At 43.5% G+C, this 24,557-nt stretch overlaps 1 protein-coding gene across 2 annotated transcripts in view; it reads right to left on the bottom strand.

The window, feature by feature from the left end:
• Positions 1-24,557, bottom strand: part of reep3b (receptor accessory protein 3b) — a 45,154-nt gene that overhangs the window by 19,722 nt on the left and 875 nt on the right. The window contains exons 1-2 of one of the 2 annotated variants that reach the window (XM_084938553.1): positions 13,865-14,222; positions 3,742-3,814 (exon numbers count right to left, since the gene is read on the bottom strand). In XM_084938553.1, coding sequence (XP_084794679.1) covers positions 3,742-3,814; positions 13,865-13,896 — 105 coding nt within the window. In that variant the 5' untranslated portion in view covers positions 13,897-14,222. Of the gene's footprint in view, positions 1-3,741; positions 3,815-13,864; positions 14,223-24,557 lie in introns of those variants that run through there. The other variant, XM_084938554.1, reaches the window with a different exon arrangement.

The raw sequence follows: 24,557 nt of genomic DNA, 5'->3' as shown, positions 1-24,557 counted from the left end.
CCCCACCTCACCAAGCAGTGCTGACAGGGCACCACTCGATCAATATGCTGATATCTAGGGATTAAAAAAATCTGATGTATGTAGTTAGTTATGAGATTTGTGGATTACTTGTTTACACTCTGCCAGACTATACTTGGATCAGCTGATTTCTTTTGGTGGTATTCCAAACACATGCTGCCAATAAGTAAGTTGCTTAAAACCATGCAACATGATTTAAGGCCATTTGTCACATCTCTGCTTTGCTATGTTCATTGATCAGCCATTAAAAGTGCAGATACTCAGAACTGGCAAATAGCTGATACTGGCCGATATACTGGCCCCACTGAAGCACCATAAAGCAACATCTCATGTGCTCAAGTCTTTAGTCATCCTTCATTTCATCCCAGACCTTCTTAAAATGATTTAAGTGGTCTTGAGCAACAGCTCTCCAAGCTTTCTGGAGGTCTTTGAAAGCTGTTATTTGGTTATTGGCTGTTTTTCATACTCATTTACAGTTCAGTCCTCGTACCAGAGGACTGTTTGGGTTTTTGTAGCCACTTAACACCAACCTTTCTGAAAGTACAGTGTCTACAGCCATCTGTAAACCACAGAGTCCAATCCACCGTGTTAGAGATTTTGTCAAAATTAATGGAATTTTTAAATCAGGAAACACCATCTGGAAAGCATTTGATGCACAACAGCTTAAGTTTTCCAAAACACACTGCAAAAGATATGTTGTATGTACTCACATGGTGGAGCAGACAAGCCTGCTCAATCATGGCAGGGATACACACGGCTGATCTCAGACACCTGTTTATCTACAACTGAGCGTGGTCGACTGTACATGGATGGACAACTCTGCTGGAATCTGAGCGACATCGTCAGTCAGTGAGCGCAATGGTACGCGCACGTTTTCATAAGCAGCGAAAAAGAAGAAGGCTGGGACTTGAATCCGTTTCAAGTTTGTCATGAACTGGAGTAACCTCTGCAGGGTGAGCTGCAGCTACAAACAAGCAGCAACGAGACGCAGAATAGCTGCTGCACTGCACACAAAGTATTTCTCCTGGTCAGCTTAAGTACATCTTGCTTCATGAAACAAGAAACAGTACTGATCTTCATTTCCAACCATTCCTTTATGAACCTCTGCAAAAGCAAAGTAAAAGCAGAGGTCTAACAAGAAGAGCAGATAAGGATAAAGTAAGTGGGTGAAAGACGGAGCAGTCTGAGACAGGGTGTGTTAAAGCTGTATGTGAATGTGTTACTAACTCAGCAGACTGGAATGTCACTCTCACTGGTATTAGTTACATCACCCGACTCCTTAGCCAAAACACCTCGAGGGCATATCGTCTATATGCATCCAGCCGTGCTTTAAATGTGTAATCAGTCCCAAGACATGTTTGACATTCTGCAAAAGACTTAAAGAAAGCAAGTTGGTACCTACCAGAGGGGGCTAGTCCCTAAGACAAGGACAAGAATGTCTGAATCGAGATGAAAGATCAAATCATTCGAATCATCAAACGCATTTTTAAAACTGACAGATAAGAAAATATTTCAAAGGATGGAGGACTGTAATCACAGATGAAAGTGAGCTTTGGTAGGCAGGGTGACCCTAAAATCCTCTAATGGCACAGGGGAGAAATAACTCACTTCAAAAGAACTGTTAATCTACCAATAGATTTAATAGTTAAGCAAGTCGGCTTGCTTAAGTTCAAACTGAGGTTCAGGCTACGTCCACACGTACACGGGTACTTTTGAAAACTGAGATTTTCCGTTTTATTTTTTTATTTTTTAAATCCCGTCCACACGTAAATGCAAAAACGAAGGAAAGCGCTGCTAGGAACACGCCAAAGCAACAGGTGGCGATATATTCCTAACCGTGTAGAAATGTTGGCCAATCAGAAGTCTAGAAGCTTGGGTGGGAAAGAGTAAACAAAGATGGCGCACAGAAGCAGAACTGAGCCCTATGTGTGGAGGGACAGTAACTGTTGTATATGTAAGCATGTAAACACTGCAGAGAGTCAAGTTAAAGGTCCGCCATTGTAGAAATCCATTTCACCGAAACAATAACGTGCCACACAGTGTGACGTCAAAAAAGCTGCACGCCTTTGACGCTGCGCTTTCTCCGTTTTCCTCGTCCACACGTAAATGCAAAAACTGAGTTTCCAATTTTCAGTGACCGAAAACGCCGCTGACGTGTGGACGAAAGGTCAGAGTGCTTCATACAACGTGTCCCGTTCCCACATAAGCACTTTTTCCTCTTCACGTCTACCAGCGCACTAAAACTCCAATGAATGCATCGGCTGTGTTTAGTATGTTATCCAAGGATATTTTGTTAGAATGGGACATTTGTATAATGGATGTGTAGCTGAACAATTTGTAGCAATTGTGTGATGATGTCATGTCAATATGGACCAAAGTCTCTGAGGACTGCTTCCATCACCTCGCTGCCTCGATGCAGTCATTAAGCAGTTCTGAAGTCAGACAGAGGCACACTGAATGATCGATTTATACCTAATAAAGTGGTCAGTAAATAGGAGAATGAATACGGGAGAACATCATGAGCGCTGGCTGCTTTCACACCGCTAACCAGCACAAAGATGCTGTTGTATAACGAGTGGAAGTTGTCAAGTCAAAATAAACAGCATCAGCAGCCTGAATGTAAAGAAAAAAGTGACACAAGCTCCTTTTTCCATCAGCACCTCCTCGGATCAACTCCCCACGGATTGACTGGTCGCCCAATCCAGTACTACCTAACGTGTGAGGTTGTTGTCATAGCAACACGTCCAAGCATCCTGCAATGTAATTAATATGCGACACGAACGCTACAAAGCTGGTGCTTGGTCCGTGGCGTTTCGTCACACTCAAAGATCATGGCGTTGTTTTTGTTGGGGGGTTTTTGCCATTTCATTCAATGCCAGGTTTCAAAAATGGCGATTTTAATTTCCATGAAGGAGACACTCTCCGTGACTCACCGAGTGACGCTACTGACCAGCCAATCAGTGGCATGCAGTCTGATGACCTCACATTTTAGTGCCTGCTTGGATCGCCTGGAACCCCGGGCAAGCAGGTACTTTTTTATTTAAAAAAACCCCAAAAACCCATACCTGGTACCAGGTACTATGACCTAATGGAAAACCGTGGCACACCATACCGAGTCGATCCCAGTAGGTACTGATGGAAAAGGGGCTGTGCAGTCAATGTCACTAACAGTGGATACACAGCCTGCTCTGCATTAGTCCAACATAGTCTATTACTGTACTGCACTTAGTGTCCAGTATCCTCTCTGAGTTAATATCACCATTCAGGTTATTTTGAAAAAGGTACATAATGATGAAAATAAGATATATATTTTAAACTTACATCATATGTTCAGTTTCACTGACATATGCAGACAGCACATGAAGCGCATGAAGCATATGAAGCATATGAAGCACATGAAGAACGACGGCTGTGTCAGCAGGACCATGCTGGATGCATTCACATACAAAATGACGTCACTTGATGATATTATTAATTTGTATGCCTGCTGGTATAATTACTCATTAAGTGAAAAAGCTATAATCATGCTCCAGATCATTTTGGCCCACGTTACCTCCTAATTTGTCGAAGTTGTTGAAATGAAATGTTTTCTAATGTTTAAAAACAACATTAACAAATGTTAATAACTTAGACCCCCCCCTCACCCCCCACAGTGTGTCTGTGTGTGAGATGAAGTCATGCAGGAGAAGAGAAGTAAATAAAAAGTAATATTTCTGAACTTACATATTCCTTAACATTTTTGGTCTTGACAGCTTTGTAAGAGTAGTACGCAGGATACAGCGTCCCAAACAGCAGCCTGCATGGAGACAGAACACACGACTCATCATTTTAACTTCTCTCAAATTTAATCAACACAAATACAGTTTCTCTAGTAAAGTTTAACTAACAGGAAAGTTCTCTGCACTGTAACATCGCTGATATGTGGAAACACAGCTTTGCCTTTAAACCCAGACCCTATTTCAACATGCTGATCAGCAGGCATACATAGTGAAGACGGGCCCGTACATCGTGTATATGATACAGTAGATACTGACTGGTGAACCAGTGCTGCAGGTTTATACATTCTGTTTCACATGTATACAAGAAATGATTTTTATGTTGGTTTGTTTGTACCAATGCATACACTGCTGAAAGCCTGCAGTGCCACCATGCAAGCTAAGGCAAACGTCCAAAACTGCATTTTTATTGTTAAAAACCATCATTTCTTGCATCTGAACAATGTGGGGCCTTATTTATATCCCACTTTCCTCTGTAATATAATGCAACAGTAGTTGAGGGTAATGTGGACTTTGGTTTCTATGCAGTTTTCAACACTACCCCAAAATACTGCACTGTTCACTCAGGACTGTGTGCTAAGATTCAAGCAGAGAAAATCATATGAAGAATGTGACGCTGGGTTTCTGAAGCTGGGGTGGTTTTGACTGTACAGGCCTCGTTTTTTTAAAACATTTTTTTAATTATATACTGAATTTCACCTGAACAAAGAGAAACTGCACAATGAGCAATAAAGGATCAAGCGTTTCAGATGACATTAGGAGAGCTCTCGTTACACACACGCACACAGCAAAACCAAAACAGTCTACACACCCACACAAGGTAAACACCATGTACTGTTCATGGTAGAAGCCTGTGAAGGAGTGACTCACAATGCAAGATAAGCGACTCGATAAATTTAAAGTGGGACACTCCTTTCCTCCAATCCCTCTTTCTTAAGCTCCTCCTCTTGCACTGAGGTTACTCTGTCTACAGCACAGTGTGCAGATCTCTCCAGTATGCACAAGCTAGATATACCCTGACTGTGCACCACATAAGAACACACAGCTTCTTGGGTGGCATTCAGTTTGTCAGCTGCCATCAACATTACTCAGCTGCACAGATTACAGGAAACACTGACAGACAGGAGAACCACAGCATGGCTACAGCACAAAATAAGTGCTTTAGTATCATCGCAGTTTTTGTACGTCACGTTTAATGTAAAAAGTGTGGAAATTGTCACCAGTCTTTTCTTAAAGCTGTCTGACTCGTCGATAGAACAGAACAAAACCAGTAAAGAACTTTTACTCTTTTAGCTAGTTCGCTAGTAGCCATTAGTCACAGCAATGTTGTGGATTACCTTGTTTTACCCTGCTTACCTTGTCTAGTTTTACTGGACTGTTTGGTTGTTCTTGGGGGGGGGGGGGGTTTCACAAAAATGAATAAATAACTAACTTATTTAGTGGCTGAGAGGTCGAGCATGGACCAGGATGCAACAGCCTCAGTCTCACCACTTTTGATCACAAAGCAAGGTTTAGGTACATAGCTGGGACATAGCTGGGACATAGCTGGGACATAGTCGGGACATAGTCGGGACATAGCCGGGACATAGCCGTCTGACTCAGACTGATTGCAATCACTCTCACACAGATTGGCAAAGGTTTGCAAATAATTTCTGTCTAATTGCAATCAGCAAACTACTGCAATCTGTCTGGGTCCCTGTACCTGCGAGCGCCTCTCTGGAAGAGGAGACTGAAACTAGTCGCGCTCTTTTTATTCTTTTATAAAAGTGAATTTGCTGACATTATGTTGACATTTTGTAGCAACTGCATGGCTCTTTGTGGGGGCATTTCTGGCTAGACTCTGAATGGAAGCAACTACATTTGTGTAGTTGTATTTTCTATACATGTAGATGGAAACAGAATTGTGATTTTTGTTCATTTTAATGGTTAATCGCTGTATTATAACAAACAGAATCTATGTACTTGCCAAACTAGCCCCACATCAAACAAAAACCAGACGAATGATAGACTCACTGTGTCTTACTGCTGTCGTCTGAACGCATTAAAGTTGCTTTGAAGACTGCAGCTGACTGGGAGTGGTCATGGACCTGCTCCCTGTCTTTCAGAAGCAGCTGCATTGTAACTTCACTGCAGAAAGTCCCAACATTTTTGTGGTCTTCAATTTGTGCTAACTGTGAGAATGATTCATGTCAACATCAAAAAGAATGATTTCAGTGCTTTAATTCTGCGGATGTTCACTGGAAACGATTGAAACACACACCGTTAGAAAGACGGGCTTCATGAGTTTTACATGACGGCCGCTAGCTACCATGACAACAGCAGCGGCTACAGCGAGTCCAGACATGCTCGCGTAAGCGTGGGACGATCCTCTCCATCCAAATCAAATAATCCTGATCTTAATGCTCCTCTCACGAGCAGCTGGACACATGAACAGGAGCTGATGTTCATAATACTGAACACGCCTCACAAGGAAGCGAGAACAGGCCGGAGACATCGATCATTCTAATCATCCAGTATGGATCAGATTAAAAGAAAAGAAAAACAAGACTCCACCTTCCAGTGCCCGATCACTCTGATCACTTACATCAACAGCAGTGATGGGATACAACATAAATACTTTCATGTTTGCAAAATGTTTCGACATTTATAAAGACAAAAATATCAGATAATCTCATGACGGTGTAAGAATAAAGGAGCTGATTTAACCCTTCTGCTATATGTTGAGGATTTTACCAGGAGCTCAGCAACCAAGAACGGATCCTTTGACTCAGAGCAGATTATTTACTGCCCCGTGGCTGTAAATAATCGGCTTATTTACTGATTATTTATGAACAACTTTCAGACTTTTAGGAAACATGGAAGCCTTTAAGTCATTTTTGCACTATCAAAATTCCATAAAAATCTCTAACCACAGACTTTATGGATATAGTATTGTACACAGACACACCGCCCCTGACCACAGTCCCCTCAGTAACCAGCGAGCTGCCAACAAACAGAGCTGTTTATATTCCAGCTGTCGCTATAGAAACATCAAGGTAACCAAGACTTCACACGCTCGTCACGTCTCTGCGTCATGTCAGTGCAGGTTCAAAAATGTGCTTTTTGTTCGATAAAGGGCAGAGAAGCACACAGCCGAGCCACCGACGAAAAACAAAACTCTGCACCTGAATCCTGTTTCTCTGTTCTGGTGCTGAATAGGTTTTGTGTGAGCGTTTAAAGCAGAAAGGACAGCTGCCAAGATCAGACCCTGGACTACCCAGACACACAGGAACAAGAGCCTGCAAGGACGTCCTGGTCTCGCCATACCAAGGGTGTCAAACATAAGGTCCAAGATTCAGAATCAGCCCAGAAAACACTGCAATCAGGCCCACTGGATTTCTTCTTCTTTTAACTGTATTTTCACACATTTTGCAGCCTGTCCCACTGATAAAAATCTCCACTACAGCTACTGATGCTATACAAAAATAATTAAATTAAATGACTAGCAAATGGACTGGTTCTTATATAGCGCTTTTCTACTCTGAGCACATGCTTTACACAACCTGCCTCATTCACCCAGTCACACAGGCACTCTTCCTGTGCGCGTTCTATGTAAGATATGTTCTATAATCTGATGGTGGAGCAGAGGCACCTTGGGGTTAGTATCTTAGCCAAGGATACTTGCCACGCACTGGAGCAGACGGGGACCAAACACCAACCTTCTGATTAGTAGGTGACCTGCTCTACCGCCGCAGCTACAGCCACGCCTTGTACCGACTCCTGACAGCAGCAATGATTAGACGACTCGTCACACACACTCTTACTCAGAGATTAAATGTGCAGTTAAATGTTTTTAGTTCATTGGGAATTTACTTTCCCAATGAAAGTCCAGCCCACTTAAAATCAAAGAGAGCTGTATGTGGCCGAAGATGTAAAGTGAGTCTTCCACATGTGCTGTCACGTAGGATTTGGCTTTTCAGTTTCATATGATGGCAAAGATATTACTTTGTAACAAATCCATGAGTACCCATATTGGTAGTGAACGCTGTTAAACTTAAAGGACGGTATGTTATGCAGGAAAGTGAAGGTGGGTGTGGAAGGTTCCTCCAGGAAAGTAGGACAATCACAGGCAGGAAAATCAAACCTCAAGAGTGGATTTGTCTCAGCAGGAGTCACCTGAGCTATTTCATACATTTTATTATAAAAATATTTAAGCCACACAAAATCAAAACATCAGCAGCCAATCGATGCCCATTCCAAGATCAAGAGCAATAAAGCTTTATTTCAAACTTTTTTTTAAGAACTGGAGGGAAAATAGTTCCCAGAGATTTTCTGGACAGTCATGCACATACACTGTACTGCATGTCTGTCTATAAATACATGCTGGCCCACCCTTTGCAGCTATATCAACTTCAAACTCTTCTGGGAAGGCTTTCCACGAGGTTTAGGAGTGTTATTGGAAATTTCTGACCATTCTTCAAGAAGCACATTTGTGTGTTCAGGCACTGATCCCGAGAATTCCTGGCTCATCTCAGAGATGTTATATTGGATTGCGCCACAACTTCTGATAAACAACGCCGCACCATAATCCACCCTCCAACAAACTTCACATTTGGCACAGTGCAGTCAGACCGCTAACCTTCTTTTGGCAACTGTCAAACCCAGACTCATCTGTTGGCCTGACAGAAGACGTGTGATTGTCACTGCAGAGAACATCTCTACTGCTCTCGAGTCCAGTCATGACATGTAACACTGTGGATGCAGCTGTTGAGCTATGGAAAGCCACTCCATGAAGCACTGTTCTGAGTGACTGATGCTTGGCAACTCTGCACACGCTGTGTCTCCACATCAGCTGACCCCACTTTGTGACCGAGTTGCTGTCATTCCCCAGTTGCTTCCACTTACAATACCACCAACTGTGGAATATTTAGCAGTAAGGCAACTTCACAGCTGTACTTGTTGCACAGGTGGCATCCATCATGTTTGTAGAAGCAGTCTGCATGGTTAGGTGCTTGATTTATACACCTGTCACGATAAGGGTGATGAAACAGCTGAATTTGATGATTTGAAAGAGTGAGTGAATCCTTCTTAATGTACTTGCAGCTTGTTTCTCAGCACACTGTCTTACATTATTAAATGAATGCATTTTAATCTGTCTTTTCTGTAATTCTCTGCAAACTATTTATAAAAAAGAATTAACTGAGTAATATACTATTCTTCAGACAGTGTCTCATTCTGCAGAGTCACTGCTACTTCACCCTTTCAGACTGCAGCAGCCACAGTAGTCTTTGTTCTGCTCTACAACTACACTGAGCTCAGTGCAGTCGCACCAGTCATTTCTTCACTTGGTGCAGGTTCTGGTTGGTGATGCGCAAAACAAGAAACTCAGTGAAGAAGCAGCTACCGTACGTCCTGCAACAGCAAACCGGCCAGTGAATCTGGCCTCGATCCCCATAGATTCCCATAGCTATCAACTTTAATACATTGCCTAGTAAAAGTAATGTTCCTTTCCTCTATCGACAGTTACTGTAAAGTGGGTGAATTTACTTATGACTTGTGCATTTGGGCGCTGGAGTGCAGCCACTTTGATCTGACACGGCTCCTGACTTAGGAACTTTAGCCAATCGTTCTGTTTGAGGCTTGAACTGGACCTCTGTTTGCGCCTTCTTCAGTATTTTTAATGGCATTTTAAAATAGCTTCTGTATGATACAGAGCCTTAGTCTTGGTGAATGAAAGTCTAGTGTTAGCACTAATTAGCATATGTGTTTGTGTTTCACAGCTTGCTAACAACTTAATACTGTACCACATCATCCAAATATGGTCCCTTCTGGTTTTAGAAAACTAACATGCTAACCAAGACATTATTATTTACACTTAAACTACAGTTACTGTGCAGTCCTTTACTCTGTTTAGCCAAAGACCTGTGCAAACTAACACCAGAGCAGAACCTGGCATAAAACTAATTGAGGACAAATCTGAAGTTTGAAAAAAGTATCAAATGTCCTCCTGTCATCGAGCTTCAAATGGCCTAATTAGATTACTATGGGTCATGTGACTGCGCTGATTTATGTTTTTGGGAATAAACGGGACTAATATTTCTTTTAAACTGAATCATTTAGGATCAAAGAGATTCCTTTAGACTTTCAGCTGTGTCCCATCTACACGGAGGTCCATCGTTCCCAGACAGGCTGGACTCCTTGTTTTGTATTTCACACCCTTGGCATGCTTCTGGTACAGACTTTACATAGAGGTTTCATCTTTACTGATGCCATGGTGTCTGTGAGTACCAGATCACTTTAGTACAACAACAGGAGTATATTTTTATATTAAAAAAAGTCTATTAGGAAACATTTAGATAGTTACTATGGTAGCAAGACCATGTTTATTTTTCGTGATCTTAAACGTATCCTGTGCATGAGGATAAGAAAGAAAAAAAACTACAAATACTCACAGAAAACATGTTAAATGTCATCATGCCAAAACTAGCATCTGTCCATTTCTTTATATTCCCTCTGATTTCCTCTAAGCTTCATTTCAGCACACCCCCACCCCTTCCTCTGTCTGCATGCAGCTGTGAAAATAATGCTTTCAGATGGGTTTTGACTCTGGGCGACAGGTCAGTTTCCCTGGCTTCCTGACATCGTACACCACCAAAAACCAGATGGATGGAGGTGGAAGGAAAGAACAGAGAAACACAGAGCAGTGTTTAAAAAAACAGAAGAAAAACACACAGGAGACACACACACACACACAATGAAGAGAGGAGGAGTGGGAGACCCAGAGATATCCAAGATTTTAGCTCCCACCATCTGGTTTGAGCCTTAGGAATAAGAACTTGATTACATGACTTTTCCACTAAAAACACAGTCAATGGCTGTTTCTGGGTCCAAACTCCTCTTAAGTTCCCAAACTCAAACACTGCTGAGTCAAAAACCGTCCAAATGATCAGTGTGGCTGCTCTAAAAGGTGTGACAATACAGCTGAACACACAAGCATCCATGAAAAACAGGATTTAAGAAGTTTAACAGCGTTACAAGTTAGCACAGAGTTAGATCGCTAGTTTCTATCTAAAGATGATGGACCGCTTTCTGACTGAGGGAGTTCTGAAAAACTAAAACATACAGCTCTGCTATCACTGGATATAAATAAAGACAAAACCACATAGCGGCCTGATTTGTAGGGTTACTGAAGTTGGCATATAATGGTGCGCCACATGGTGGTTAGCTAGAGAGCTATGGTTAGGATAATATACACACATTAGCACAGTGAAGCTGGCGCATGAATACTGACTTTGTTCCCCTCAATAAAAGTGAACGTGAGGGTCTCAGACGGGCAGAGACAGGCGAGCTTATACAACAAAAACTTTTCTTTTGAAGGAAAACTTTCTGTTGGACCTGTACAGCTGAACATGCTGAAATCTTTTAATCACTGCTTCCTTTGTTATATTATCGTTATCTTGGCTGTCCAGCTCTGAAGCAGGTTACTCAAACATCTTTGTCGCTAAACTTAAAAGGACACGGCAACTATGAACCAAGCTGACTACACAGACTCGAAGAAAGGCACACAAATATTTGGCACATTAACTTGTAGACTTGCGAGGGTGCTGCCTAAAATTAGAAACAGGTTGAAAATCAGCCTTTGATTTATTTTTCTACTGCGGCACAATCAGACGAGGGAAATAGCTGCTGAGATGGAGATACACTGAAGTGAAAAGGAAACGCGTAAGAATGAGGTGCTGCTGCTCTTTCCCTCATGCTGAGTTCATAACCTTAAAATAGAACAATGTCAACTCTTGGATTTTATCCCCATGTTACTGTGACACTTCCAGGGTTTCCCTGTGCACTACAGAAACCGTTAGTTATACCTACATGTTCTCTTTGCAGAGCGACACAAGTCCTTGATCTCAAATTGAAGACTTGCTTTCCTTTTTTGGTGGTGACCATGAGGACACTGCTTACAGAGGGGATGTTTTCCTGCATTAGCCTAAACACATATAGGTCACCTGCACAGCCTAATGAGCTAAACCAACCAAAGCTCTAGCCTGGGGTTTGCCTTAATCAAACTGGGCCTTTGGCAGTGACTTTGACTGATTGCTGTTACTGCATGCTTGCCACGTCATCTGTGCTGTTGCCTTATTTCACAGTATTATATCCTTGTGTGCTGTTCTTTATGGCTTTAGCATATAGATAACATTAACTCTATATGAAAATGAGTTAGAGCCAAATAAAAGCATAAGGAAAAAAAACAGACAGGAAAATAGATGTGAAAAGTAAGCAATGTCCATAAAAATGGATATTCACAACACTGTGCTGCAGTCTGTGTTAGGGACATCACAATAGCAAACATGTAACAGTCAGTACCAGTACCATACTCCTTTAAGCTCTTTTACTAGAAAGTCGTTGTGAATCAGTCACATGCTGGTGCTGACTGTGGAGGAGGCAGTAGTGTTAAACGCTATTAGATACATTATGTTACCTTTAGCATTTCTACAACATTAGCAACTGCAAACATTTTAAGCTGTAGCACAAAGCTGATTCCAACATGCATCTGAGGATACCAACACAAAGTCCTTCTATACACATTTCTGACTACCTGTTATCAATGAGCCGAGGCAGAGCTGCTGTGGCAGCTGATTGACACAACGTGCAAAGGAGAGTCTGAAACTTCTGTTCTCTTTCTTCTCATTTAATGACTTTCAGATATTGTTCATTTGAGATGTTGTCCTCCACTTTAGATATGCTGAATGTTCCACCAACAGCTTTTTGGGATCATCTTGTGGGAGCAAAAATACAATTTTATGCCTGTTAAACTGTTACCGCTGGCGTTTCTTCAGTAAATTAAAGTAAAAATGGGGCCTAAGTACAGAACTTTTTTAACAACAAGTTGTCTGTTATGTGTAGACACAACCTTATTTATTTCAGCTATAATAAAATACACCAGCTATGAGATCGTGGAGAGATGCAAAAAGATAGTAACACTCGCCACATTATCTGTGTAGGAGATAACAATCTCTTTGTGGCGATGCATAAGCATATATAGACTGTAATAAATGTGTGACTAAACAAAATTACACTGAATTTCAAACCAGCAACTGGATAAGAGCATGTGTAATGGACCGCATGCTGATTTAAAGGCTTTTTCTCAGCAGGATTGGGATAAGTTACAATTTGTACAGGCGAATGTGGTTTGTACACTTGGCTATACAATTTTCTTTTTGTTCACATGAATCTAAAATTAGAAGGAATGTGTGTGCACGTAATTATTGGTCTAAGACAATAACACACCTTCTTTCTGTACTTTCAGCACCGTCAGCCCATGACTGTGTTCATTATACAGTAACAGGCTGAACTAGTTAAAAATGAGAAGCATTTATTCTCTCCCCAGAGGGCTTTTGGTGTTCCTGTCCGCCATTACCCTGTGAACGTATGCAGACACAGGGAGGAGCAGACGGGAAGAAAGGAATTATGTCGACTCCCAAGTTACTGTTCAACATGTCTCTCATGTTCCCAACACATTAAACACCTGCTTTAATCATACGCAATTCCAATGGCATATCACCGGATATTTAATTAACATCCAGTGATATGCCATTGGATATTTAATAACTATCCAGTAACCAAATACGTTCCCCCACTTATAGCAGCGCACTTCTTCATGCGTCTTGACAACATTGTGGATAACAGGTTGAACCGGGCACTGCTGGTTAGTTATCTCCAGGCTGACAGCTGTACCTGACACTCCTTCACAGTGGAACATGTAAAGGCTTGTAAAGTTCCACTTCACAATAGTCACAGTTCCTTAGGACTGACTCACCAGCACCACGGATGGCTATGATTCTCAAACCTGTTAGCATTAGCTTCAGACAAGATTACATACCTTGCGTCCCCACAACACTATATTTCATAAACAGAACAACTTTGTAGCTCTTTATGGACGTAAGCGATGTTGTTTTAGAGCGAATGTACAAGTTTAAATGACTCGAGCCTTCACTTAGCTTAAGCACGACAACGGGTTAGCCAAGCAGGCCAGGCAAACAGCGGCTGCTCATAAAACGAGGAAAGAGTTCTCCTTGAGCGGTCTCTGTACTTACACAACGCATCTCGAAATCATCCAGGACACCATGTCTTCTGTATCTGTAGGTCTGTTTCAGCAGTAGAACAGAGCCAATAATAATAATGTTAAACGCCGATCCCGCACCGCCGTGAACTTTTCAGCCCAAACTTCGGTAAACGAATCCAGAAACAGCTAGCTAATCTCGTCGCACATCAGCTAGCCAACACACCAGGAACACCTCACTGCAGTGTCCTTGGAGTCATAGCTACACGACGAAGCGCGTATCCTAAATATTCCTGCTGTAGTCGCTCCCTCCCATCAGATTTCCTCTTTCCTTCTCTGCTTCGCTGCTCAGTTCCTGGCACAAGAAAGGTGCTGTCGTCATTAGGGAAATAAACACCCTCCCTCCGCATATGCTATTGGCCAGTGCAGTCTGTTTACGACGAACCTGAAATTGTAATTGGCTGGCCACGTTTGGCTAGCCAATCACATCCACTTGGCTAAGCAAGTGGAATTTTAAACTCAGTTACTGTGCTCCGATTGGTCTGCTGTCGATTCGTGGCGAGCTCTAGCCAACCACGAGGGAAATATTTTTCAGAGCATGAAAACGGCAGGTGCGCGCCCTTTGACCTCCACATTACGTTCAGTCTTCATGTCTATAGCTTTTATTATACAAAATACATTGTGAAGAACCTAAAAGTGAAAGCACGATTTTTTAAAATAAACAATGCCTTTAATCGTCAAAGGAGCTTGCAAAGAAAAGCGTCTGGACTTCTTTAAGTTTACTTGAAGACGTTTCACCTCTCATCCGAGAAGCTTCTTCAGTTCTAAGGTCAAATGGTGGAGAGTCCCAGATATAAACCTAGTGGGAGTATCCCCCCACAGAGGGACAAAAGGACCCCCTGATGATCTTCTAATCGCCTGAGCCAAGGTGTGAAACTGGGTGTGGGTCCCAATCAGCCAGAGTTTCGGGTGTGTTCATTGTGAAACCTGGCCCCACCTTATCATGCGAATTCCTGAGGTCAGATGGCCCAGGATGTGAGTGGGCGTTAAGGCGTCTGGGAAGGGATCTCAAAACTGGATTATAGATGGCAGAGAGTTGGTGTCGTAAACCCCCGCCTCTGTTCAAAGATGGTCGCTCACAGTGGACATAGATGGCTTCTTTCACTCCTCTTTCAAACCATCTGTCCTCTCTGTCCAAAATGTGAACATTGGCATCCTCGAAAGAGTGTCCTTTATCCTTAAGATGCAGATGGACTGCTGAGTCTTGTCCTGTGGAGGTGGCTCTTCTGTGTTGTGCCATGCGCTTGTGAAGTGGCTGTTTGGTCTCTCCAATGTAGAGGTCTGGGCATTCCTCGCTGCACTGTACAGCATACACCACATTGTTAAGTCTGTGTTTTGGCGTTTTGTCTTTCGGGTGAACCAGTTTTTGTCTGAGCGTGTTGCTGGGTCTGAAATGCACCGGGATGTCATGCTTGGAGAAAACTCTCCTAAGTTTTTCTGATACACCGGCTACATAGGGGATGACAATGTTGTTGCGTCTGTCCTTCTTATCCTCCCTCGTTGGTGTCTGGTCTTCTTTTCTGTGCCTCTTTGCTGACTTTAAGAACGCCCATTTAGGATAGCCGCACGTTTTGAGTGCTTCCTTTACATGTGTGTGTTCCTTCTTTTTTCCTTCAGGCTTAGAGGGAACATGTTCTGCCCGGTGGTGTAGGGTCCTAATTACTCCAAGTTTGTGTTCCAAAGGGTGATGGGAGTCAAAGAGGAGGTACTGGTCCGTGTGTGTGGGCTTCCGGTAAACTTCGATGTTGAGTTTGCCGTTCTCTTCAATGTGCACAGCGCAGTCCAGGAAAGGCAAACAGTTGTCCTTTGTGTCTTCCCTGGTGAACTTGATGTTTTTATCCACAGCGTTAATGTGCGCAGTGAAGGATTCCACTTCTTGTGTCTTGATTTTGACCCAGGTGTCGTCCACATATCTGTACCAGTGGCTGGGTACTCTTCCTTTGAAAGAGCCAAGAGCCTTCCTTTCCACTTCCTCCATGTAAAGGTTGGCTACAATAGGTGACACGGGGGAGCCCATGGCACAGCCATGTTTTTGTCTGTAAAAGCCTTCGTTGTATTTGAAATATGTAGTGGTGAGGCAGAGGTCTAACAGTGTGCAAATCTGATCGGGTGTGAAGTTGGTCCTGTCCTCCAAGGAGCTGTCTTCTTGTAGTCGTTTTCTGACAGTCTCCACGGCCTCCGTGGTGGGTATGCAAGTGAAGAGAGAGACTACATCAAAGGACACCATGGTTTCATCTGGATCCAGGGTAAGTTTCTGGACCTTGTCGGTGAAGTCGGTGGAGTTCTTGATGTGGTGTGGGGTGTTCCCCACAAGAGGAGCAAGGATGGTAGCAAGGTGTTTAGCAATGTTATAAGTGGCTGAGTTTATGCTACTGACTATGGGTCTGAGTGGGACAGCTTCCTTGTGGATTTTAGGAAGTCCGTAGATGCAGGGTATGGCATCCCCTGGGTAAAGGCGGTGATATGTAAGGCGGTCAATAATTTTGTCCTTTTCAAAGTCTTGAAAGCAAACTATAACTTTCTTTTTGTAGCTGCTTGTGGGGTCTCGCTTTAAGGCTTCGTAGGTATTGTTGTCACTGAGGAGAGTAGTGATCTTTGTATGGTAATCTGTAGTGTTTAGGACCACGGTGCATCTTCCCTTATCAGCTGGTAAAACAGTGATGTTGTGGTCTTTGCTCAGTGGCTGAGTTTTTTGCTCATAAACTCAGCCACTTATAACATTGCTAAACACCTTGCTACCATCCTTGCTCCTCTTGTGGGGAACACCCCACACCACATCAAGAACTCCACCGACTTCACCGACAAGGTCCAGAAACTTACCCTGGATCCAGATGAAACCATGGTGTCCTTTGATGTAGTCTCTCTCTTCACTTGCATACCCACCACGGAGGCCGTGGAGACTGTCAGAAAACGACTACAAGAAGACAGCTCCTTGGAGGACAGGACCAACTTCACACCCGATCAGATTTGCACACTGTTAGACCTCTGCCTCACCACTACATATTTCAAATACAACGAAGGCTTTTACAGACAAAAACATGGCTGTGCCATGGGCTCCCCCGTGTCACCTATTGTAGCCAACCTTTACATGGAGGAAGTGGAAAGGAAGGCTCTTGGCTCTTTCAAAGGAAGAGTACCCAGCCACTGGTACAGATATGTGGACGACACCTGGGTCAAAATCAAGACACAAGAAGTGGAATCCTTCACTGCGCACATTAACGCTGTGGATAAAAACATCAAGTTCACCAGGGAAGACACAAAGGACAACTGTTTGCCTTTCCTGGACTGCGCTGTGCACATTGAAGAGAACGGCAAACTCAACATCGAAGTTTACCGGAAGCCCACACACACGGACCAGTACCTCCTCTTTGACTCCCATCACCCTTTGGAACACAAACTTGGAGTAATTAGGACCCTACACCACCGGGCAGAACATGTTCCCTCTAAGCCTGAAGGAAAAAAGAAGGAACACACACATGTAAAGGAAGCACTCAAAACGTGCGGCTATCCTAAATGGGCGTTCTTAAAGTCAGCAAAGAGGCACAGAAAAGAAGACCAGACACCAACGAGGGAGGATAAGAAGGACAGACGCAACAACATTGTCATCCCCTATGTAGCCGGTGTATCAGAAAAACTTAGGAGAGTTTTCTCCAAGCATGACATCCCGGTGCATTTCAGACCCAGCAACACGCTCAGACAAAAACTGGTTCACCCGAAAGACAAAACGCCAAAACACAGACTTAACAATGTGGTGTATGCTGTACAGTGCAGCGAGGAATGCCCAGACCTCTACATTGGAGAGACCAAACAGCCACTTCACAAGCGCATGGCACAACACAGAAGAGCCACCTCCACAGGACAAGACTCAGCAGTCCATCTGCATCTTAAGGATAAAGGACACTCTTTCGAGGATGCCAATGTTCACATTTTGGACAGAGAGGACAGATGGTTTGAAAGAGGAGTGAAAGAAGCCATCTATGTCCACTGTGAGCGACCATCTTTGAACAGAGGCGGGGGTTTACGACACCAACTCTCTGCCATCTATAATCCAGTTTTGAGATCCCTTCCCAGACGCCTTAACGCCCACTCACATCCTGGGCCATCTGACCTCAGGAATTCGCATGATAAGGTGGGGCCAGGTTTCACAATGAACACACCCGAAACTCTGGCTGATTGGGACCCACACCCAGTTTCACACCTTGGCTCAGGCGATTAGAAGATCATCAGGGGGTCCTTTTGTCCCTCTGTGGGGGGATACTCCCACTAGGTTTATATCTGGGACTCTCCACCATTTGACCTTAGAACTGAAGAAGCTTCTCGGATGAGAGGTGAAACGTCTTCAAGTAAACTTAAAGAAGTCCAGACGCTTTTCTTTGCAAGCTCCTTTGACTACGATGACCTGGATGACTGAGAACCTTCACAGACACAATGCCTTTAATCGCATAAACGTTGGAAAGCAAAGGGTTAGGTGGTTACTGAACATCAGGGTAAGTAATATTGAAACATTTCATAAAGTCCAATGGCCCAAATAAAAAGTGTCTGTTTCTTGTTGTTATGCAAAAAAGTGTTTTGTCATGTAATGGTCAATAAGCACTAGTGACCTGACTCCATAGGCACTTTCATGCCATGCCATAACAGATCATCAGCTGTTCTTTTCTTTCTTCAGTCTTTTTGGTTCACCTGGTACCAAATTCATCTTGGTCTCATCTGTCCAAAAATATTTTACAGAACTGTGTAAGCTCTGTTTTCTGGCAAAGCCTAATCTGCCCTTCCCATTCTTGAGTCTAACCAGCGGTTTGCACTTTGTTGTGTTTACATTCATGACGGCTTCTGAAGTCATTTTCTTAACCACAGACAGAATTCCACACGTTAGCTGAGTTTCATCATCTTTGTGGTTACATTCATTGTTGATTTGGCCTTTGCTAGCTCTCTGATAGCTTTTTTTTAGTGATGGCCTTCTTCACTTGCATTGACATCTATGTGGACCTCATATTGAGAGTTCCAGTAAACAGCCTCCAAATGCAAGTTCAACATTTGAATCAACCCCAGATTTTTTTTAATCTGCTTAACTGGTCGTGGAATAACAAAGAACAGCCATCCTCAACCATGAAACTGCTTTTCGGTCAAATGTCCAATTACTTTTGATCACCTGAAAATGGGGACTATGTATAAAAACACTTTTGCCATCCCTTTGAATTAAAGGTAAGAACCTGCAATTCTTGATTGTTTGATTTAAACTCTACCATGGTAGTGTACGGAGGCAATATAACACAAACTGTGTCATCGTGTAAATACTCACAGACCTAACTGTAGACACAAACCCCATCTGTCAGCTTTCAGAATGGCGCTTCTTTGTGTGTGTCTGCTTTAGGTAATAATAATAATTTAGGTAATAATAATCTAAGTAATAACAGTATCTGTGCTTGTACAATTGCAGCTATGAGCTTGTGCCTTTCTGTATCAGGATATTTGTAAACCCATGCAGACATGTTAGTGTATTGTGCAGGTATGTGCAGGCATGTGGGTAAGACTGGGAGGGGGGTCTGGTTTTATAGCTACTTGTTATTCATGAAGGCGGCTGCTACAGCGTGTAGCTCAGCGAGGGAGATTCCCAGAGGAGCCTGTCTGGTCACACAATCCGTCTGGGAAAGCATCAGAGGCTCAGGGCTGAGCAGAAAACACCTCCTTACCCTTCAGCTGCTCACTGGTCTAATGTCATAGAGAGCAACAACATTAATTAGAAACATACACATTTGCAGACAAACCAAACAGAACAAATATACTGTATTCTGAAGATCAGCCTCTGGTAAAAGGCAATTCCCATTACGCAAGGTGTTTGGGTCTTTCTTTGTGAGTACACTGCAGTGGTGGCGGTTGAATTTTTACTTCTGCATCCCAGTAATTATCGTTCTTTTTTTTCAAGACACCAGGCAACTTTAAAATGAAATTAAAGCAACAATCTCTCTTTGTCCCAATCATTCAACTGAAAGAAGTAAAAATAGAATCATAGACATACATAATACATATTGTTTAGTGTGTGTGTTTTTATTCAGAGTGTGAAGCCTGTAAAAATGAGTCAGGAAATATTAGCAGAGCTTTGCTGCTCAGATCAAAGTGTAAATTTCACTTTATCATTACAATAGTGACTGCCAGCTGTAAGTGTTTATTCATCACATTTTCTCAGTCTTAGTACTAATCTGGCCTGAACACACCCTCAACCCAGCCATCGTGGCCCCCAATATACAGGGCATTGCATCAATCTCATTGATAATAATTAGAAATTATACTTTAATTGTGTTTAATCTTTTAATGGCTGTGGGGTAGAAACTTTTTTTTAGCCTATTTGCCCTTGATTTTATTGTCCTGTATTGTCTGCCTGATGGCAGCAATTTAAAAGATCTTGATATGTGTGTGATGGGTCACACAAAATTTGGGGCCTTTCCTGAAACAGTGGGTATTGTGAAGTTTCTCCAGAGAGGGCAAACTGACTTTTCTCTGGGCAACTCTGATAACCTGCTGAAGTGCTTTGTGCCGCTGTGCAGCTGGAAAACCACACACAGAGACGATACGCCAGTAATCTTTCTATTGAGCAGCGATATAAGGATACCAGCAGTTTGAGGTGGATGTTGCTGGGGTTTTGTTTTTGTTATCACACTCAGGAAATGAAGTCTTTGCTGGGCCTTATTCACCACCTCAGCTGTGTTAACACCACCGGTCAAGTCCGCCGTGATGTGGACTCCCAAAAACCAGGAAACTGAAACCTTCTCCATACACTGCCTGTTAACGAGTAATGGCTGAGTAACCTTTCCTTCTTCCTGAAGTCCACGATGAGCTCCAATGTCTTTGGTGAATTAAGAAGGAAGTTATTGTCTCTGCATGACACCATCACTGATTCCAAGTCAATCCTGTAGGTGCACTGATCTTCCCCAAAGATGAGCCGCATCATCGTGGACATTTTTTATTAATATGTTTGATATGTCTGTGAAGGTTCTCAGTCATCCAGGTCATCGTAGTCAAAGGAGCTTGCAAAGAAAAGCGTCTGGACTTCTTTAAGTTACTTGAAGATGTTTCACCTCTCATCCGAGAAGCTTCTTCAGTTCTAAGGTCAAATGGTGGAGAGTCCCAGATTTAAACCTAGTGGGAGTATCCCCCCACAGAGGGACAAAAGGACCCCTGATGATCCTCTAATCGCCTGAGCCAAGGTGTGAAACTGGGTGTGGGTCCCAATCAGCCAGAGTTTCGGGTGTGTTCATTGTGAAACCTGGCCCCACCTTATCATGCGAATTCCTGAGGTCAGATGGCCCAGGATGTGAGTGGGCGTTAAGGCGTCTGGGAAGGGATCTCAAAACTGGATTATAGATGGCAGACAGTTGGTGTCGTAAACCCCCGCCTCTGTTCAAAGATGGTCGCTCACAGTGGACATAGATGCTTCTTTCACTCCTCTTTCAAACCATCTGTCCTCTCTGTCCAAAATGTGAACATTGGCATCCTCGAAAGAGTGTCCTTTATCCTTAAGATGCAGATGGACTGCTGAGTCTTGTCCTGTGGAGGTGGCTCTTCTGTGTTGTGCCATGTGCTTGTGAAGTGGCTGCTTGGTCTCTCCAATGTAGAGGTCTGGGCATTCCTCGCTGCACTGTACAGCATACACCACATTGTTAAGTCTGTGTTTTGGCGTTTTGTCTTTCGGGTGAACCAGTTTTTGTCTGAGCGTGTTGTTGGGTCTGAAATGCACCGGGATGTCATGCTTGGAGAAAACTCTCCTAAGTTTTTCTGATACAAAGGAGAAAAACTTAGGAGGGGGATGACAATGTTGTTGCGTCTGTCCTTCTTATCCTCCCTCGTTGGTGTCTGGTCTTCTTTTCTGTGCCTCTTTGCTGACTTTAAGAACGCCCATTTAGGATAGCCGCACATTTTGAGTGCTTCCTTTACATGTGTGTGTTCCTTCTTTTTCCCTTCTGGCTTAGAGGGAACATGTTCTGCCCGGTGGTGTAGGGTCCTAATTACTCCAAGTTTGTGTTCCAAAGGGTGATGGGAGTCAAAGAGGAGGTACTGGTCCGTGTGTGTGGGCTTCCGGTAAACCTCGATGTTGAGTTTGCTGTTCTCTTCAATGTGCACAGCGCAGTGTTTAACATTGCTAAACACCTTGCTACCATCCTTGCTCCTCTTGTGGGGAACACCCCACACCACGTCAAGAACTCCACCGACTTCACTGACAAGGTCCAGAAACTTACCCTGGATCCAGATGAAACCATGGTGTCCTTTGATGTAGTCTCTCTCTTCACTTGCATACCCACCACGGAGGCCGTGGAGACTGTCAGAAAACGACTACAAGAAGACAGCTCCTTGGAAGACAGGACCAACTTCACACCCGATCAGATTTGCACACTGTTAGACCTCTGCCTCACCACCACATACTTCAAATACAACGAAGGCTTTTACAGACAAAAACATGGCTGTGCCATGGGCTCCCCCGTGTCACCTATTGTAGCCAACCTTTACATGGAGGAAGTGGAAAGGAAGGCTCTTGGCTCTTTCAAAGGAAGAGTACCCAGCCACTGGTACAGATATGTGGACGACACCTGGATCAAAATCAAGACACAAGAAGTGGAATCCTTCACTGCGCACATTAACGCTGTGGATAAAAACATCAAGTTCACCAGGGAAGACACAAAGGACAACTGTTTGCCTTTCCTGGACTGCGCTGTGCACATTGAAGAGAACGGCAACCTCAACATCGAAGTTTACCGGAAGCCCACACACACGGACCAGTACCTCCTCTTTGACTCCCATCACCCTTTGGAACACAAACTTGGAGTAATTAGGACCCTACACCACCGGGCAGAACATATTCCCTCTAAGCCTGAAGGAAAAAAGAAGGAACACACACATGTAAAGGAAGCACTCAAAACGTGCGGCTATCCTAAATGGGCGTTCTTAAAGTCAGCAAAGAGGCACAGAAAAGAAGACCAGACACCAGCGAGGGAGGATAAGAAGGACAGACGCAACAACATTGTCATCCCCTATGTAGCCGGTGTATCAGAAAAACTTAGGAGAGTTTTCTCCAAGCATGACATCCCGGTGCATTTCAGACCCAGCAACACGCTCAGACAAAAACTGGTTCACCCGAAAGACAAAACGCCAAAACACAGACTTAACAATGTGGTGTATGCTGTACAGTGCAGCGAGGAATGCCCAGACCTCTACATTGGAGAGACCAAACAGCCACTTCACAAGCGCATGGCACAACACAGAAGAGCCACCTCCACAGGACAAGACTCAGCAGTCCATCTGCATCTTAAGGATAAAGGACACTCTTTCGAGGATGCCAATGTTCACATTTTGGACAGAGAGGACAGATGGTTTGAAAGAGGAGTGAAAGAAGCATCTATGTCCACTGTGAGCGACCATCTTTGAACAGAGGCGGGGGTTTACGACACCAACTGTCTGCCATCTATAATCCAGTTTTGAGATCCCTTCCCAGACGCCTTAACGCCCACTCACATCCTGGGCCATCTGACCTCAGGAATTCGCATGATAAGGTGGGGCCAGGTTTCACAATGAACACACCCGAAACTCTGGCTGATTGGGACCCACACCCAGTTTCACACCTTGGCTCAGGCGATTAGAGGATCATCAGGGGTCCTTTTGTCCCTCTGTGGGGGGATACTCCCACTAGGTTTATATCTGGGACTCTCCACCATTTGACCTTAGAACTGAAGAAGCTTCTCGGGTGAGAGGTGAAACGTCTTCAAGTAACTTAAAGAAGTCCAGACGCTTTTCTTTGCAAGCTCCTTTGAATATGTTTGATACAATCTTCAAGAAGTAAGAGAACATCTGAGGAGTGGAGAAAAAATGTGCTGGTAGCGATTTTCAGGAACAAGAGTAATCTATGGAACAGTAGTAACTACAGAGAGATAGAATTAATGAGCCATGCAGCTATGGGAAAAAGCTAAAGCTAGGATAAAAAGAGTGGGAATGATTAGTGAGCATGAAGCTGTACTTGCCCAGAAAGAGCACTACCAATGCAATCTAGAGAAGGACAGATGGAGTTGATCTGTGTCTTTTTGGATCTAGAGAAGCCGTATCATAGGGTGCCAAGAGAAGAACTGTGGTACTGGATGAAGAAGTCAAAAGTGTCAGAGAAGTATGCGAGCGTGGTGGAGGGCATCGATAAGGACAGCGAGACAGTGGTGAGCTGTAGGGTGGAAGTAACAGATGGGTTCAAGATGCAGCTGGGATTATATCACAGATGTTCTGAGAGCCTCTCATTATTTGTGATAGTGTTGGACAAGGTGGCAGATGAGGTCAGGCATGGACTACAGTGATCTGTAAGGAGAGTATGGAGCAGATGGAACAGAGCCTAGAGAGGTGAAGGTATGCACTGAAGAGAAGAGGAATGAGTCAAGTGTTTGAAAGAAGATAAATTTAAATACCTGGAGATTATTATCCAAAACAACAGACAGTGCACAAAATCTGTGAAGAAGAGAGCAGGCAGTGCAGACTGAGTGTCAGGAGGACAGCAGAAAGAGTGAAAGGAAAAGTTTATAAGCTGGTATGGAGAACTGCTATGATGTATGGTTTGGAGATGGTAGTGCTGATGAAAAACCAGAAGCAGAGCAGGACCAGGCTGGTCAGGATTGGAAATTAGTATATCAGAGGGACAGCTA

The sequence above is a fragment of the Perissodus microlepis genome, chromosome 8 (genome assembly GCF_051167445.1).
Source record: "Perissodus microlepis isolate ML-2025 ecotype Zambia chromosome 8, ASM5116744v1, whole genome shotgun sequence".
NCBI classification, from domain to species: Eukaryota; Metazoa; Chordata; class Actinopteri; order Cichliformes; family Cichlidae; genus Perissodus; species Perissodus microlepis.
The sequence above is the reverse complement of the archived record's forward strand: the minus strand, read 5'-3'. Positions and strand labels throughout refer to the sequence as shown.